The following is a 17,176-nucleotide window of genomic DNA, read 5'->3' as shown; positions in this document are numbered from 1 at the left end:
GGAAAATTGGAAATTAGTATGGCAGAAACTAGACATTGACCCACATTTAACGTACATCAAGATAAGGTCATGGGTTCATGACCTAGGCATAAAGAATTAATTATTCTTCATAATAAATTAGAAGAACATAGGATAGTTTATCTCTCAAACTTGTGGAAGAGGAAGGAATTTATGACCAAAAAAGAACTAGGGATAATTATTGATCACAAAACAGAAAATTTTGATTATATCAAATTGAAAACTTTTTGTACAAACAAAACTAATGCAGACAAAATTAGAAGGGAAGCAATAAACTGGGAAAACATTTTTACAGTCAAAGGTTCTGATAAAGGCCTCATTTCCAAAATATATAAAGAATTGACTCTAATTTATAAGAAATCAAGCCATTCTCCAATTGATAAATGGTCAAAGGATATGAACAGACAATTTTCAGATGAAGAAATTGAAACTATTTCTAGCCATATGAAAAGATGCTTCAAGTCATTATTAATCAGAGAAATGCAAATTAAGACAACTCTGAGATTCCACTATACATCTGTCAGATTGGCTAGAATGACAGGGAAAGATAAGGTGGAATATTGGAGGGGATGTGAGAAAACTAGGACATTGATACATTGTTGGTGGAATTGTGAATACATCCAGCCATTCTGGAGAGCAATTTGGAACTATGCTCAAAAAGTTATCAAACTGGGCAGTTTGTAACAAGAGTGTTACTACTGGGCTTATATCCCAAAGAGATACTAAAGAAGGGATAGGGACCTGTATGTGCAAGAATGTTTGTGGCAGGTTTCTTTGTAGTGGCCAGAAACTGGAAACTGAGTAGATGCCCATCAGTGGGAGAATGGCTGAATAAATTATAGTTTATGAATATTATGGAATATTATTGTTCTGTAAGAAATGACCATCAGGAGGATTTCAGAAAGGCCTGGAGAGACTTACATGATCTGATGCTGAGTGAAATGCGCAGGACCAGGAGATCATTATATACTTCAACAACAATACTATATGATGATCTATTCTGATGGACGTGGCCCTCTTCAACAATGAGATGAACCAAATCAGTTCCAATAGAGCAGTAATGAACTGAACCAGCTACATCCAGCAAAAGAACTCTCTGAGATGACTATGAACCACTACATAGAATTCCCAATCTATTTTTGTCTGCCTGCATTTTTTATTTCCTTCACAGTCTAATTGTACACTATTTCAAAGTCTGATTCTTTTTGTACAGCAAAATAACTGTTTGGACATGTATACTTATATTGTATTTAATTTATACCTTAACATATTTAACATGTATTGGTCAACCTGCCATATGGGGGAAGAGGTGGGGGGAAGGAAGGGAAAAGTTGGAACAAAAGGTTTTGCAATTGTCAATGCTAAAAAAATACCCATGCATATATCTTGTAAATAAAAGCTATAATATAATTTAAAAATAATAATAATTTTGCCCAGTATCACTTCCTTTCCCCTATAACAGACTGCTATACCATATAACAAATAGTATTTTATTTAAAGACAAAATCAAGAAAAAGGGGGGAGACGGGGAAAATCAATATAACCTATCAATACATTAAAAAAAAAAAAGCATAAAAATAGGTGCAAGTGGTGAAATGCCAATAGATTTCCCTCCTCTGCAAAGATGTAGGTTGGGAGTATCCTCCCTTCTTTGTGTCATGCTTGACATAAAAATGTTTCTTAATGGACCACAACATATATTTTTGTACCTCCTTCTGGAATACCCTTTCCAGTGACCTTTACATGTCAAAATCTTATCACACACCAAGGTTTAACTAAAAAACCATTTTTTCCTATTCAGCTGAAATTATGCATGAATGAGTATGTGAGTATGTGTGTATGTGTATGTGTGTATGTTTTACACTTTGCTTTACACCACAATTTATTTACTTTCAGTTAGCTCCTTTACTAAACTGAAAGTTTTTTGAGAATTGGAACCAGTCACATTCATCTCTAATTGCTACTGCTAGCTACTAAATTTGCAAATGCAGTGCACAGTTAAGAACTGTTAGCCTCCACCAGGCTAGTCTTACAAACCTAAATGACATCACAATCTATGTTCAGTATCAGTTACTTAATAAATCATATGGTTGAAATGGCACCCAATCCAATCCTAAAAGACTGAGTAGCCATTGATTATGTGAGTGCTTACATAACTTTGAACATCTCAGTGAGGTCTCTAAATATAAATGGATGAGGAAGAGAAGAAAGGGAGGGAGAGACAGAGAGAATGTGTGTGTGTGTGTTTGTGTGTACACACACTCACATACATGCAGAAGAGGTGAAAGTTATAAAGAGCTTTGAAAAACCAAGCAGATTATATATTTAATCCTAGAAGCAATAAGCAACCACTGGAGTATGAGTAGGGAAGTGACAGTTGAAGCCACACTTTAGGAAAGACATTTTGGCAGCTGAGCAAAGGATGGATGGAGCAGGAAGAGACTTGAAGCAGCAGGTTCCCCAACAGGCTATTACATCAGTCCAGAGTGAGATAATGAGGATCTGCACCAAAGCAGGGTAGTGGCAGAAGAGAGAAAGGGGCATACTTGAGAAACATTACAAAAGTGAATTGATAGGCTTTGGCAATAGAAAACCATTTGAAATTAAGAGGATCTCAGCATACATTCTTATTTGACTAATTGCTTGCATATGACCCTGAGAAAGTCACTAGGTCTCAATCTGTAAAAAAAGAAGAGGTCTGTGTATATGATTCCTAAGATTCCTTCTGGCTCTAAAATCCGAGTTTAAAATGCTATAATCTTTAAAAACAACAAACCCTTACTTTTGTGAATTCTCTAATATTATGTGGCTTTAATGAGGACATGATCCATAGGTACCAAGAAATAAAGAGAGATTCTCATATGTTAATAATTTCACCTTTGGCTTTCTTATATGAAAATAGATGGCTATTTCCCTATTTATATTTACCTGTAGAGATGTTAAGAAAATAAAAGAGGCAAGAGAATGAAAATTGGCATCAATGAAGGTGATGCTAATTCCCCAACTCCATTCTTTCTTCCTTCTGGCTCATCTCTAGGCTAAACTCACTGCCCAACTGCAGTGTTGAAAGAGATTGGATGGATTAACTTAAAGGGTTTCCCATTTCAAATTCTTCTAATGATGATAGACAGCTATGAATCTTATGGAGCAGAGCTGAGAAAAAGGAAAATATTAGAGAACCAAAAGGGCAATAGAAAAATGCACAGAATGTTAATGTAAACCCAGGCAAACTAACAATTAATACATATCATAGGGTAACATGAGAGAGACCAAAACTACATGATCACACATGGTCGTAGATCAGTTTTGGACTGAGAATTTGAGATAAATAACAAAGATATTCAAAAGACCCAATGAAGGCCTCCAATTTGTTACATATAATAGGAATTTAGTAAGATGCTTATTAAAGTGAGGAGATATTTTAAAGGGAATTTATAAAAGTATCAACAAAAGTTATGTAGAATAATTAATTTCAATCTCTACTGGTAGAATGAATAGCCATACCAATGAGAGAGAATATATTTCTATAGAATTTGTATTTATCTGCATGTTGAATTTCACCACAAGAAATGGAATTTTACTATTTCTGTCTTATAAATTGGCTTCTAATTTCCAAACAGGAAGATCCAAATAGAAAATGTTATGATTTTAAGATATATCACTGTTACATCAATCTTTTAATAAAAGTCCAAGCATCAATAATAGAAATAAATATTGGTTGATTCATAAGGAAGCATACAAAGAAGTATTTAATACAAAAATAGAAATACCGAGCCTACTATGTGCAAGACACTATCATACATTTACAAAAGCCACTTTCCTTGATTTTGTTTGATTTTCTATTTCCACAACACTTGATGTTTCCTTAAGTGTTGCTATGTTATTTTCAAACTGTCCTTAAGTTGCTCTGTTAGAACAAATTGTTCAATACTAAGACATTTACTGAACATTTTATTTCTCTATAAAGATAGCCAAAGGCTTCCTAAGTGCCTCGATTTTTTTTTTCTATTTATCCATTTTATTTTTTCTCCATATAACTTAACAGAATTGTGAAGATCATTAAAATTCCAGCAACATCTTAGAAAAAATAATTGTTTCAAAGAAGTATTCAAGTATTCAAATAAACTAGTAAAACATATGTTTAGAATCATAAGGAACTAGGGAAAATGGACTCAGAACTTACTAGCTATGTATACATAAAAAATTTTATTTAAGAATAGGATATCTAAGTTGTGCAATAGCAATTATTTCAAATTATATTCTATCATAAATCAAATTATAGTCCTTAACAGTAAGCAAGGTTTTATTGCATTTTTGTATCCTTTAATAGAAATCTTTAGCTTTAAAAAATTTGGCAACAAAATAAGTTTCCATTTCCCATTAACTTTATTACAAAGGCAGGGATCTGTATCTTCTTTATTTGATCCTTTCTCTACTACTATTGACCTAATCAAGTGTAACAACAGTAATGGAACTGACAAACTAATTACCATGTGTACAAAAGGTCACTAGTGTGTTGATCTTCAGTCCTAAAGCAATGTTGAACTATGAAATGTCATATGATTTATGTTAAATGTTTAGAAACAATCATACAAAGGAGAAAACAGGGAAAGGGTCCAGCTTATAACAGTCATGCCAACATAGACTCACCATGAATACCACTATACCCTATATAATTGTTCTATCACATATAATCTCCATTAAAATATGAGTTCCTTGATTGAAAGCAGAATGTATCACACCAATTACTATCTTGTTTTGTATATTCATTTAAGAGATACTTACTTTTCCTTTTTTTCTTGTTTGTGAGCTTCTCGATTAAGTTGAGCTGCTTTTCTACTATAAGGATGAATAATTTTTTTCTGTTGTCCTGCATTTTTCCCCTTCTGTGCTTTTGGCTAAAATACAGAAGAAAAAAATATATAAGAAGGAATATACCAGTGCAATTCATTAATAAATCCTCTAAGAAAAGTGGTACCTTTGGACTGAAAATGTAACAATAACTCTGGGCAAGTCACTCTCCCAGGCAACTCTAAGTCAATCAAGTTACAGGATAGGGATATCCATTAATAGAGGGAGTTTCCTTCTCAGGATTTACCTACCAGTGAAACCACTAGCAAATCCTTCCTAAGATCGTCCCGTTCCCCTCCCCTCCCAAAAAAGAAACATATCTACATAGCTATAGATATTATTTAGTTTAAAATCCACAGTAGACTAGTAGCAGGAATTAGAAAGAGACTGTTACAGGAGGTACTTGAGAGTAAGCTGACAGACCGCCGAGACCAATGGAGATGACTAAAAAAACTACAAAGAGCAGATGCAGGATTATTTTAACAGAGATCTTCAAACCATGGCCTATGGGCCAGATACGGCAGCTGAGGACGTTTATCTCCCTCACCCAGAGCTATGAAGTTTCTTTATTTAAAGGCCCACAAAACAAAGTTTTTGTTTTACTATAGTCCGGCCCTCCAACAGTCTGAGGGACAGCAAACTGGCCCCCTATTTAAAAAGTTTGAGGGCCCCTGACTAGAACTACCCAGCAAAAAAGCAAAGACCCATATGCTTCAAAAGGATCCTAGAGCATCATTGTACTGCTACAAAGAACAAAGGGCAGTGCATGAGAAAATAGGATTTATTGAAAAGAACCTTTTCACTGGAATCTGGAGAACCCAAGGTTCAGGTCCCAGCTCTTTGGCTTACCAGCTGTGAGACTATAAACAACACATTAAAGCTCTCTGAGCTTTAATTTCCTCACCAATGAAAAGGTAGTCTATTATTATCTACAATGCAGCACTTCTTAATTGATAGGGTGCTAGCCTGGATTATCAGGAAGACCTGCATTGAAATCCTTTCTGACATATACATTGTGATCCTATGCAAGACAAATTCTCATTGTTCGTCAACTCTATAATATAAGAATTTGCAAAGAATATTCTAACCTCCATCAGTCCTGGAAGTACATTTGGGAGCTCCCTCTATCTACTGAATCATAATCCCTATCCTACAAATAACACTCTACAGGTGATGGGGGGTGGGGGTGGGGGAAGCTTTATAAACCTTAAAGGGTGATATAAATGCAAATTATTGTTATAAACATTGACATGAACAAAATAACCCCAAGAAGCCCTGGACATAAAAACACCAAATGAACTATATGTCAATAAACAGAAAACAACTAGATACTTATCTAGAAGTTGTTTCTAATCAGCAATGTAAATTCAGGTAACTTATAAGAACAAAGAGAAAGATCCATATCAAATAAGACTAAAAACTACAAATGATGCACAATCAAAATATCTACAATCTTATCTATTTAACCAAGCCATTTATTCTGAAGTAAAATTAGAAAGGGACAAAGGAACAGACATTTCTTATGGAAGTTTCGCCAATATTAAAGAGTCACCACAAGCATCTAAAGAAACCTAAAATCCACCTCTGTGAACAAATAAGTGATCATGTCAAATAAAAGACATAGGATGGGCAAAGGCAGCAGTCCATTATTGAGGAAATAACTCCATAACCAACCATGAATCTAAAAGATTGATGCTATTCACCATCTGACAGAAATAATAGATATTGGATACGCAGAAAGATGTCTTAAGTTCTTGAAAGTGGGCAATATAGGAATTTGTTTTGCCTGATCATGCATATTGATTACAAGGATTTTCTTTTCTTTTCTTTCTTTCCTTTTTTTATTAAATGGGGCAAAGGAGGAAGTGTTGAAGATAGAGAAAATAAATATTAATTGAAAACTAAGAAGCAAAAATTAATTATCTTCCAGGTTAATATCATAAAAATAAAAACAAAAACAAAAACAACTTAAGTGAATAGTATTGGAAGAAAGACATTATGACATGTAGGAACTCCATTATGATTCCAAACTTGGAACTATAGTTTCCAGACTACCTTATAGTTTTCAGCTTTATTTCACAAAATTTCTCCTTCTAGTCTGTTCTAGTCAATCTGGATTAAGATCTCACTCTGTCTTCTATCACCATGCATTCATTTAGTCTAGTCTGTATTTTAGTCCTAGTCTAGTCCTTTAGTTCTCAGTCTGCTTGCTGAGATCAAGAGCCTTCTCTTCCTCTCTTTTCAAATTTTCCTATATAACACTGAATGTCTCTATTCTCCCCTATCAGCTGTAGTGTACTATACTTAGCTGCATTTATGCTGTAGTGCCTATTAGTAAAACAAATTCCTTGAGGACAAGAACTATTTCATCTTCTAGCTCGGTACCTAAAAAGGTACCTTATGTGGAGTTAATTGTTTAATAAATAATTATTGAATTAACTGCATAAAAAGGATGAAAATATCAGCATAAAAGTCAAAAGTAAAGGAAGACTAAATCAAATCATGCAGCAAAAGAGTTTTCTTTGGAAAGCTACAAGACCTCTTCTGTGTTATTAGGTACCATGGTGCAGATAATATAAACACAAGGAAAGGGGACTGCACTGTTCCAGGTAAGAAAAATCTCTATAAAGTGTCAAGTTTAAACTAAATCTAAAAATCTTTATAACTAATAGTTTTAGCTGTCCACTAGTCTATCAAAGACTAAATAACAAAAAAGGATATTTAAAAATAACTAATGAAAATATAGTAACCTCAGAGTTATACTATCTTCATTCTTATTTAGAGGGTCTTAGAATAAACTCTAAGATTTATTATAGAGAAGGTTAATATAGTTGGAACTTTCATTCTGACTCAACTATGCTTGAGATTCCATTTAATAATTCAGTTATAAAAAGGTAGCCTCAAAGCAGCATATAAATTTATCATGAAGAAGGGAAATATGTAATAAAGTTTAGTAAAGTTCAGAGCACTTTCCTCCTTTTTAGTATGATATTAAAATGAGAAAGTAGGAAATGCTTCAGTAACAGTGAGATGAAATAAAATGCTAGAGGTAAAATGTTAATCAATCCATGAAGCTGGTGACCAAACCCAGTATCTCATAACAAGGAAATGAGTCATCTCAGTGATTCTCAAGGTTTGCTCCCACAGGCTGATCCAAAATCAAGTCATAATCAAATGTAAGCTTTATTTTTTAAGTATTTTCCACTGCAGATTTCACACACACACACACACACACACACACACCCCTAAACGATATCAATATAATAATGATTATTTTCATGGAAAAAAACTGAACTATTATTCCTGAAGAACATGATTCTTTTCAATAATGAAGTGATTCAAAGTAATTTCAATAGATTTGTGATGGAAAGAGCCATCCACATGCAGAGAGAACTATGGATATTGAATTTGGATCAAAGCATAGTATTTTTATCTTTTTTGTTGTTGCTGTTTGCTTGATTTTTTTCTTCTTTGGATCTGATTTTTCTTGTGCAGCATGACAAATGTGGAAATATGTTTATAAGAACTGCACATATTTAACCTATTTTGGATTACTTCCTGTCTAGGAGGAAGGGAGGGAGAAAAATCTGGGATACAATGTTTTGTAAGGATGAATGCTGAAAACTATCTTTGTGTGTATTTTGAAAAATAAAAAGCTTTTATTAAAAAAGATTTTAAAAAGACACTTAAAAAGTCATGTGATAACATATGTGTGGCAAATTTTTCATAACTGCTGATAATATTCCTATTTAGGAATATATATTTTTTGGGAAAATTCAATAATTTCAGATTATTAAAAACTCAAGATACATACTATGACTGTTAAAAGAAGTCAGGTGCTGCAATGAATAGAGCACTTGGCCTGGAGTCAGAAAGATCAAATTTAGACTAAGGTTTTAGAGACTTCCTAGTTGTGTCATGCTGGATAAGTCACAGCTTCTGTTTTCCTCATTTTCCTCATTCATAAAATCCCCATTTTATGAAAGTTCATATATTACATATATAATATATATTATGAAATGTCATAATTATATCATAAATATAAATATAAGAACTAATGTGAAATAATAAAAATAATACATTATATTATATAATAACAGATAATATTTTATATTATGTATTATAATAATAGTACTTTGTTCTCAGAGTTATTGTGAAGATAGATGAAATAATTTAATAAAATAAATTTTAGCACAGTGTAAGGATACTAGCATGCATAGCAAGTACTATATAAATGTTAACTACTAGCTATAATTAAAAGCATGAACAATCAGTGGCAAACATTCCCCCAAAGCTCAAACTAAATCTGCTGGACTCATTTAAGCTTTTCCCCAGTGTATAATCCATTTACTCTTTACCTTAGTTATTTCATTAGGTGATCAGATAGCACTTGGAAAATATAGCAATTAATAATTCACATCCATCAAATACTATAAAAATGGCTAAAATATGGGTAGAGATGGTACTTTTGACAAAAATCACAGATCCTGCAAGTATGTGTGTATATATCTGGTTGAATGAATGATAGGTCAGTTGAATCAGAAAACGATGGGAAGAGGCAAAGGCTTCCTCTACTTTCGCAGACTATATTCCCCTAGGACAGGGCACACAAATTAATCACCAAGACTACTGTAATGCATACACATATGTTTTAAAGTATTCTAACCCAATTATATCTTTTTCACTAAGTAAAAGAAAGTTGTTTTCAAAAGCAAACATATGATATTCTGCCCACTTAAACAATATCCTTTGTATATATTGGGGAAATGTAACAAGATAAAATCTAAATGCTTCTCTGATTGTGAACACTCAGACAAATTTCTGCATGAAAGAATTTATACATATATCTTAAGAGATGAATATTTCATTTGAAAGTTATCAGTAGTCTTTGCAACCAGCCAAATGAAGGCACCAAGCACGCACTCAGACAAGCTTATTTCTTAACTGCCATATGATAATAATAAAACCAAAAGGAAAGTTCAGGCTAATTATTAAAAACTGGTAATAAAAAATATGTATTCTGCTTTAAAAAAAAAACTATTTACTTTAAATAGGTATTTGTGAAGATTTATGTAAATCTAGTTTTCTTCTTCCAAAATTGCTGGAGTTTTCAGAGTACCACATTTTAAGAAGAAAGGAGTCATCTAAAGATCATCAACCAGAATGGTGGAGTAATTTTGCATTCATGCCATACTTAAGAATTCAATGAAGAAACTAAGGACACTTGTCTTGGAGAAAAAAAAAAAAAAAAAAAAAAAAACTAAGAGGAGACTGGATAGTTGTTTTCAAAAATTTTTAAGATCATATAGAAGTATTCTATTTGTTCTAGTCAGCCCCAAATATACAAGAAGTATATAATAAGAACAATAAGGAGAAGTTATAGAAACAGATTACAGCTCAATTTAAGAAAAGAGTTTCAAATAGACCACTCCTAAGCAGAATGGCTGTCTTAGATTAAAAATCTGTACTCAATAGAGGTGGGTGATCTAACAAAGTCAGGATGACTATTTATTGGTGTAACTGCAGACCCAAATTTCATTAGTGAGGGAATCTGTCCCGTTAGTGGAGATGAATGAATGTCCTGCACCTATATGAGGGACAGGAAAGAGTTAGTCAAAAGAGAAGAGAGCTGTTAAGTTCCTGAGATATCTTCATGTGCTTCAAGTTGCTTCAGATGTTTCTTGCTTCAAAAGAGAAGTTGGAGTAGGACATCCCACTTCAGGTTAGGAAAAAGAACTCTGAAAAGACATCAGAGGGACTGGCAGTCTCCATCATGTCCCTGTTTCTAGCCAGCTTCAACAGAAACTTTGGGGGATTTCCCCTTGAGTGAGAAGATCTAGGACTCCCTCTCTTGGTTGAGCTGAGTTATCGTGCTCCCAATGGGATATCTCCTTCACTCTGTACTGTACTGGTATACATTCTGGTATTATACTTTCTCTGATTTCTGTTTTGCTATTTATTTGGATAAGTGGATTTTCTTGGCCAAGTCATATGCATATTCAGTCTAGAACTGGTAATTTGTTGGGGAAAGGATCAAACCTACAGAGCTTTGTGACTTGCTCCACTTCCTTAATAATGTGAGGTGATCAGAAATTAGCTTAACTGATCACATCCCCAGACTAACAATATCTAGAAGGAGCAAATAGATATAACTCTAACCTGGTACACCTTTTCTCTAAGGAAAGAAGAATAATGGCCTTTGACTAACTTCCTACTTTCTCTCCTGGCAGGAATTGAAGTATTTCTTGGAGAAGAATAGGGAGAAGAGGTTAGAATCCCTTCAAACCTCAAAGCAACAGCCTCTCTTGACACATGGGGCTTCATTGCCCTAGATATGTTGTTGTAGGTATATTTTTTCAGATATGGGTTAGACCAGATCAAGGGTTAGCACTGCCCAGAACTCAAATGTGGTCCAAGACCTATTTATTATGGCCTGAAAGTTAAGAATGGCTTTTATGCTTTTAAATATATCAAAACTTTATTTTAAAATGTAAATGTCATTCTTAGTTATCAGGCCAAAAACAGGCCCTGTGTGGAATTTGACAAGAGCTGTAGTTTACAGAACCCTAAACTAGATGGCCACTTTAATTCCTTCCTATTCTGAAACTATGATTCTATAAGTAGCCTTGAATAAAAATGCAAGACTTGCATAATAATATTAGACTTCACAAAAGAAAAGGAGTGGTTTCAAACTTTGATTATGAACAATTTTTTAATTCTCTAACAATAATCAGTAAGAATAATGCAAATATTTTAAATTTGATTCTAAATTCACTCATTGAAAAGGCAACATGGTGAATAGAGGCCTACTTTGGGGTCAAAAAACTTGCATTCAAGTCCAGTATCTAACACATACTGAGTGACCAGCAGGCAACTTACTTAACTTCTTTCAATTCAGAAGAGTTGTTTATCTACATTCATAGAGGGAGTTTTCAAACGAATTAAATCAATGGTTCAGACTAAAAAGAAAAAAAAAATCCTAACAATAGCAATACCCCTCATTACTGATACAACAGTTGAATCAATTTGTGGATATGATAACATTTTCACCAAGGACAGGACACCAGACTTCATGATCAGATTCTAATATTTACCAACGAAAGAATACCTGTCTGTGAAGATTCTTAAGCAAAAACAGAGATTTTTCTAGAGTCATCTTTGAAATGGCAATACATAGAAATACTATATAGATTAGATAACTTATTCCAGTCCCCAAAATGTAAGTCATATTTACTGCAATGACCAAAAAAAGTTTCTCTATTTTAAAGATCAAAGACATTTTATCTAAAGATGCTCATTTACCCAGAGAAATAGCTGTTTTTACAACTTTCAAAAAAATCCTGAATTTCTATCACTAATGTAGTATGCTACTGAGAGTGCAGCACCATATTTCAACTCTTAGTCGGATTTTTATTTGGTATCTGTATTTTGCAAGTAACAAACCCTTATGGCTCAAGTCAGTATGACAAAATAAGTCTATTTCCATTTCCATTTATTTCTTGTTTCCAGAGGAAATCGATTTTCTGTCACGTGGATCTGGCCCTGAAAAAAGAATGGGCTGATAAGGTGTCTAAGCACTTAGAAGAACAATAACTTTGTATGGGTTCCTGCAACAGATACTGTCCTTTCTAGTGACAGACAATTATGTTGCTAAAAAACAGCAAAGAACAGGCAAATATCTTTTTAAAGCAGATTCAAGGAAATTCATCACAAAGAATTCCATCAAGGTACAAAACTAAATCAAGAAAAGAGCACTCTAACCAGGAGGGAGGCATAAGTTAGAAAGAAGATCTCCCTTACCATTACCAATACAAAAATAGAGTCAGTCTCCAACTTCCAAATAGGCCATGTTCTAAAAGTTAATTTGTTAGTGAGATGGCTATTGAGAGCTGAGAAAACTGCTTCCCAAAAATCAATGCTTTAAATGGTAGTTAGGCTCACTCTTGGATTAGTCTACAAAAGCTGATTTAACTCATGATGTGTAGAACTAATGTTGCCATACTAAAGGAACTAGGCCAAGCTTTAAGTCCTAGTAGCAGAGCTGTGTGATATGGGAAAAGGGAGATGAAGGTGGAGGGGAGGAATAGTTGTTATCTAACTCTAACTGGCCCCCACTTATGCATGGAAATCTTTATATTCACCTTTCACTGACTTAGTTGTGGCAGAATAGACAGCTGGTCTCTAGGCCAGGAACACAATCCTGACCTTAAGACCTGAAGATATCACTTAGTGCTAGGAGGCCAAAGATGTGGAATTGGCCGGGGCTAGCCACCAGACTAAAATGTAACTGGAAAATGTTTAGCAGAATAAATAAAAACCACATAAAATTAATTTGTGGTTTTCTGAGTCACTGTGCAGCCCTGCAGGGATGCTTCTATTTGAGCTTAACACCACTGCTCTAGGTAACTCTCAAAGACTAAATTAAATTATTAGCAAGATTCACAATCTGAATTAGGTGTAAGGGCCTCACCTAGGAGTTCTCTATAGCTATAAAATCACAAGTACAATTCCAATCCCTATCCACCGATTTCCCATTCCCAATAGACCATTCCAAACTTTCTTTTCTTTAATTCTCCCAACTCTCTGTCAAATGACCTCATCTCCTATTTACAGAGATTTAAGGTTATCCATCATTAATTCCCTTATTTTCCTCCTCCATGCCTCAAATCTGCTTTTTCACCATGCTTTTTTCCTCTGCTCCAGTCTTGAAGATTAGTTTTCTTCTTACTAAAACCAATCTCCCCAATTATATCTTTGAACCTGTTTCTCCTTACCCAGTGAACCATTCCTTCCAGGTCTCCTTTGCTGGTTAATAAATGCTTGTTGACTGAATGACTAGTTAATCATCACCCTCCCACCTTCAGTGTGGGTGTCCTCCCCAAGGCTCTGTTCTAATCTGTCTTCTTTCTTCATTTTCTCCCTTGGTGATTTTATCCGTTCTCATCAGTTCAATTATCACACCTCTGCAAATGACTCACTCTTACCTTCTCTCACTCTCTCTGTGTCTCTCTATCACACACACACACACACACACACACACACACACACACACACACACACTCCCCTATTCTTCTGCATTTTGAATTGCCTTTTGGACAGGCACCTCAACTAATATTCCACTAACACCCCAAATTGAACATGGACAAAACAAAGCTCATCGTTTTCTACATTAAAACTGACCTTTCTCTCAATTTCCAAATTTTTTTTGATGGCACCGAAGCCTGAAATTTTGCATATTACAGTAATGAGAGAGAGGGAGATGGGGGAATAAGAAATGACCTTGGCTCCCATGTTCTAATAATCATTTGTCATCACTTTCTCTCCACTAACAAAGTCCCTCTCCTAGTTCAAACCCTCATTACCTCTAATCTAAACTACTATAATAGCTTCCTAACTTGATTTCCTGGGTTCCAGTCTTTCTCTGCTCCAGTCCATCTTTTATACAGCTGTCAAAATAATCTTTCAAATACATGTCTGACCACGTCAATTCCCTATTCAGAAACCTTCAGTAGGTCCCTATGGCTGCTAGGGTATCATCCACATTCTAGCTTAGCAGGATAGGACCTGTCCAGACTGCCTGCAAAAAAGTCCTTCTAGATTTATTGCATTTCCTTCACCCATTTACATTTCAGTCAAATTTAACTTCTACTCCAGACTGAATCTTCCACTTCTCTCCTCCTTCTCTTGGTGTCCATGCAGGTTGTTCCCCACATCAGGAATGCACACCTTTCTCAGCTATGCCATATTTTCCCCATTAGGCTTCCTCTGATATCCCCAGATAAGAATTCTCCCCCTCCTCAAATTTTCCTCAAATACTCAGTAGCTCATCACTTTTAGTTTTGCTGGAATATAGAGCATTTAAAAGGGGTGCTGTATAAAATAAGTATGGAAAAACAATTTGCAGCAAATTTCTTCTTCCTCAATTCAACCTTTTGAGGAAAGCTTTCAGGTTTTCTTCTGATTCACAGAACAGCAAACAAGGAATGACAACGGCTATAATCTCTGGTGTTGGTGTATGCCAGGTGGCACTGCCAGTACTGGAAATAAAAAGCAAATATTCTGAAGGAAGCCACTTCAAGAGATAACTAGAAATCTGGGGGGCTACACCAATCATTCAAGTCGCTAATCTGTCATTATATCTGTAAAATGAGTTATGGGGTTTATTTCCCCTTTAAATCAAGTTTAGACAACCACTGATCACAGATACCAGAGGAATCCAGAAGCAACCATACTTGGGAACACTCATAGATAAAAACATCCTGCCTGAGATCATGCAACCAACTTAAAAGTATGCAAGGCAAAATGTCAAGTAAAACTGAATTCTCAAGATTAAGATGAAATAGTCTGCTGGGGCCTGAGGCACACAAGGGCTTGCATTACAGAATTTCCAAAAGAGGTCTTGAGCTTCTGGCTGTCAGAAGGACATGACAGAGACTCAGAAGGAGCCAAATCCATGATGTACATATAGGACATTCTCAGGGAGACCCTGGAGATCTGATCACCAGATACCTACTCCCCCATTTCCTCCCTGATGAAATAAAATTAATGAGCCTCATTCTTTTGAGGGTGGAAGCCCCAGCCAAATGGTACTTCTCAATGTTCCAGCCCCGATATGTGGCTTACTGTAAGGGGTACATCCTAGGTATTCCTTTCCCTCACTTTGCAATTCAATCACCCACTGGTTGAACTATTATCTCTATGAAGACAAATCCCATATCTACATTTCTAGTCCTCATCTCTTTCCCAGGTTCCAACAGCATTGCATCTCTCTTCCATCTCTCAGAATACCAAGCATCTTCTAAAGTTCAATGGAGCTCACAAAGAGGCCTTTGCTAATTTTTCCATTAATTAGTGCTCCCCCCCAACTACTCTGCATTTATTTTGGATACATTCTTGCTTGCATCCAAGTTGCACCCCTCAGAAGACCATAAGTTCCTTGAGACAGGGGCAGTTTCAATTTTGTCACTTTGTCTAATACTTTATATCCAGTAGACAATCAATAAATGCTTATTAAATTCAATTGCTTAATTTTTCCATACCACTAACTTCTCAAACCTTGCGAATTAGAAGAAAAATCTACTCTCTCATTTTCACTTCTCTCTCCTCCCCATCTACTCTAAACTTTTTCTTTCTTTTCCAATGTAGTTTGCCCTCCAATCACATTCTATTATAAACTTTTGTCCTTTATCTACCATCTAGCATCTGTGCCTAGTACTTTGTCAGTACCTAAATGCCTATTAATTGATCTCTTCATCTCCTATACCTTCCATATTATTCACTCCCTGAAAACTGACTCCTCCAACAGGCCCCACAGCTCAAAATCTACTCTCCCTCTCCCTGGCCATTATATTTACCTAGTACTTGATGCTGCTTCTCACACCCTTTTAGGTTCTCCGCTGACCCATCCAGATTTTCTTCACATTAATCTCATTTAGCAATCTCCCCTCCTTTGAGTGTTACTTTAAAAAATCTATTTCATCCCATCCAAACCAAATTTACCAGCCTTCAGGTCATTCTCCTATCTTTCTAAAGAAGTTTAAGACCCTACTTTCAGTCTGCTTCTCCACCTCAATCCATGCCTTCATTCATAACAGCATTCCTCAAAACCCAACTCTCTTGATCTACATTTTCATTCTATTTCAGTCCAACACAGAGATAGTCATGTCCTTTCCTGAGCTTTCTATCACCCATAAAAATCCTCCTTTCATGAACCAGAACACTGGAATTCTTCTCTTGAAAGACAGGAGGTCATTCCCACCAATCTCATTCTTCCCAAGCCTAATATTCATCCTGATTATGACCCCCCCTTTTCCCTCAACCTCCTCCAGGCACTTAACCTACCTCTGTTTTCAGTGTTTTTCTCTCCTGCTATCTGGCCTCATTTCCCCCCCTTCTACAGTCCAGATCCAAGGATTATAATTATTTTTATTCTTAACTCTCCTCTTGATTCCCTTGCTCCCTTTTCCTAACTGTTCCTCATATCCTGCCAAAACCCAACCCGGGATTTTGCCTACCTTCTCTGCCCCTACTCTCTTACTGCTGGAAGTCAAACACCTGTGAACATTTGTTCCCAATACAAACATATGGTAATAAATTTCAGCTGGTACTCAGGGCTCTACAGAAATCCTTTTATTCTTCTCTGACTGAATTTCCATTATATTCACAGTAGATACTATTCCAAACCCAGTCATTTTATCTCAATTCAAGTCAACCTCCACTTATTAAGGTCATAATATAGGCCAGACATATATTAAATGCCAACAATAGGTATATAAAAGCAGAAACAAAAACAATTTTTTTTGATCTT

General features: G+C 35.2%; 1 protein-coding gene across 1 annotated transcript in view; it reads right to left on the bottom strand.

Moving 5' to 3' along the window:
• Positions 1-17,176, bottom strand: part of TMA16 (translation machinery associated 16 homolog) — a 78,906-nt gene that overhangs the window by 56,328 nt on the left and 5,402 nt on the right. The window contains exon 2 of the mRNA XM_051967078.1: positions 4,804-4,916. Coding sequence (XP_051823038.1) covers positions 4,804-4,916 — 113 coding nt within the window. The remainder of the gene's footprint in view (positions 1-4,803; positions 4,917-17,176) is intronic.

Source organism: Antechinus flavipes, chromosome 6 (assembly GCF_016432865.1).
Source record: "Antechinus flavipes isolate AdamAnt ecotype Samford, QLD, Australia chromosome 6, AdamAnt_v2, whole genome shotgun sequence".
Classification (NCBI taxonomy): Eukaryota; Metazoa; Chordata; class Mammalia; order Dasyuromorphia; family Dasyuridae; genus Antechinus; species Antechinus flavipes.
The sequence above is the reverse complement of the archived record's forward strand: the minus strand, read 5'-3'. Positions and strand labels throughout refer to the sequence as shown.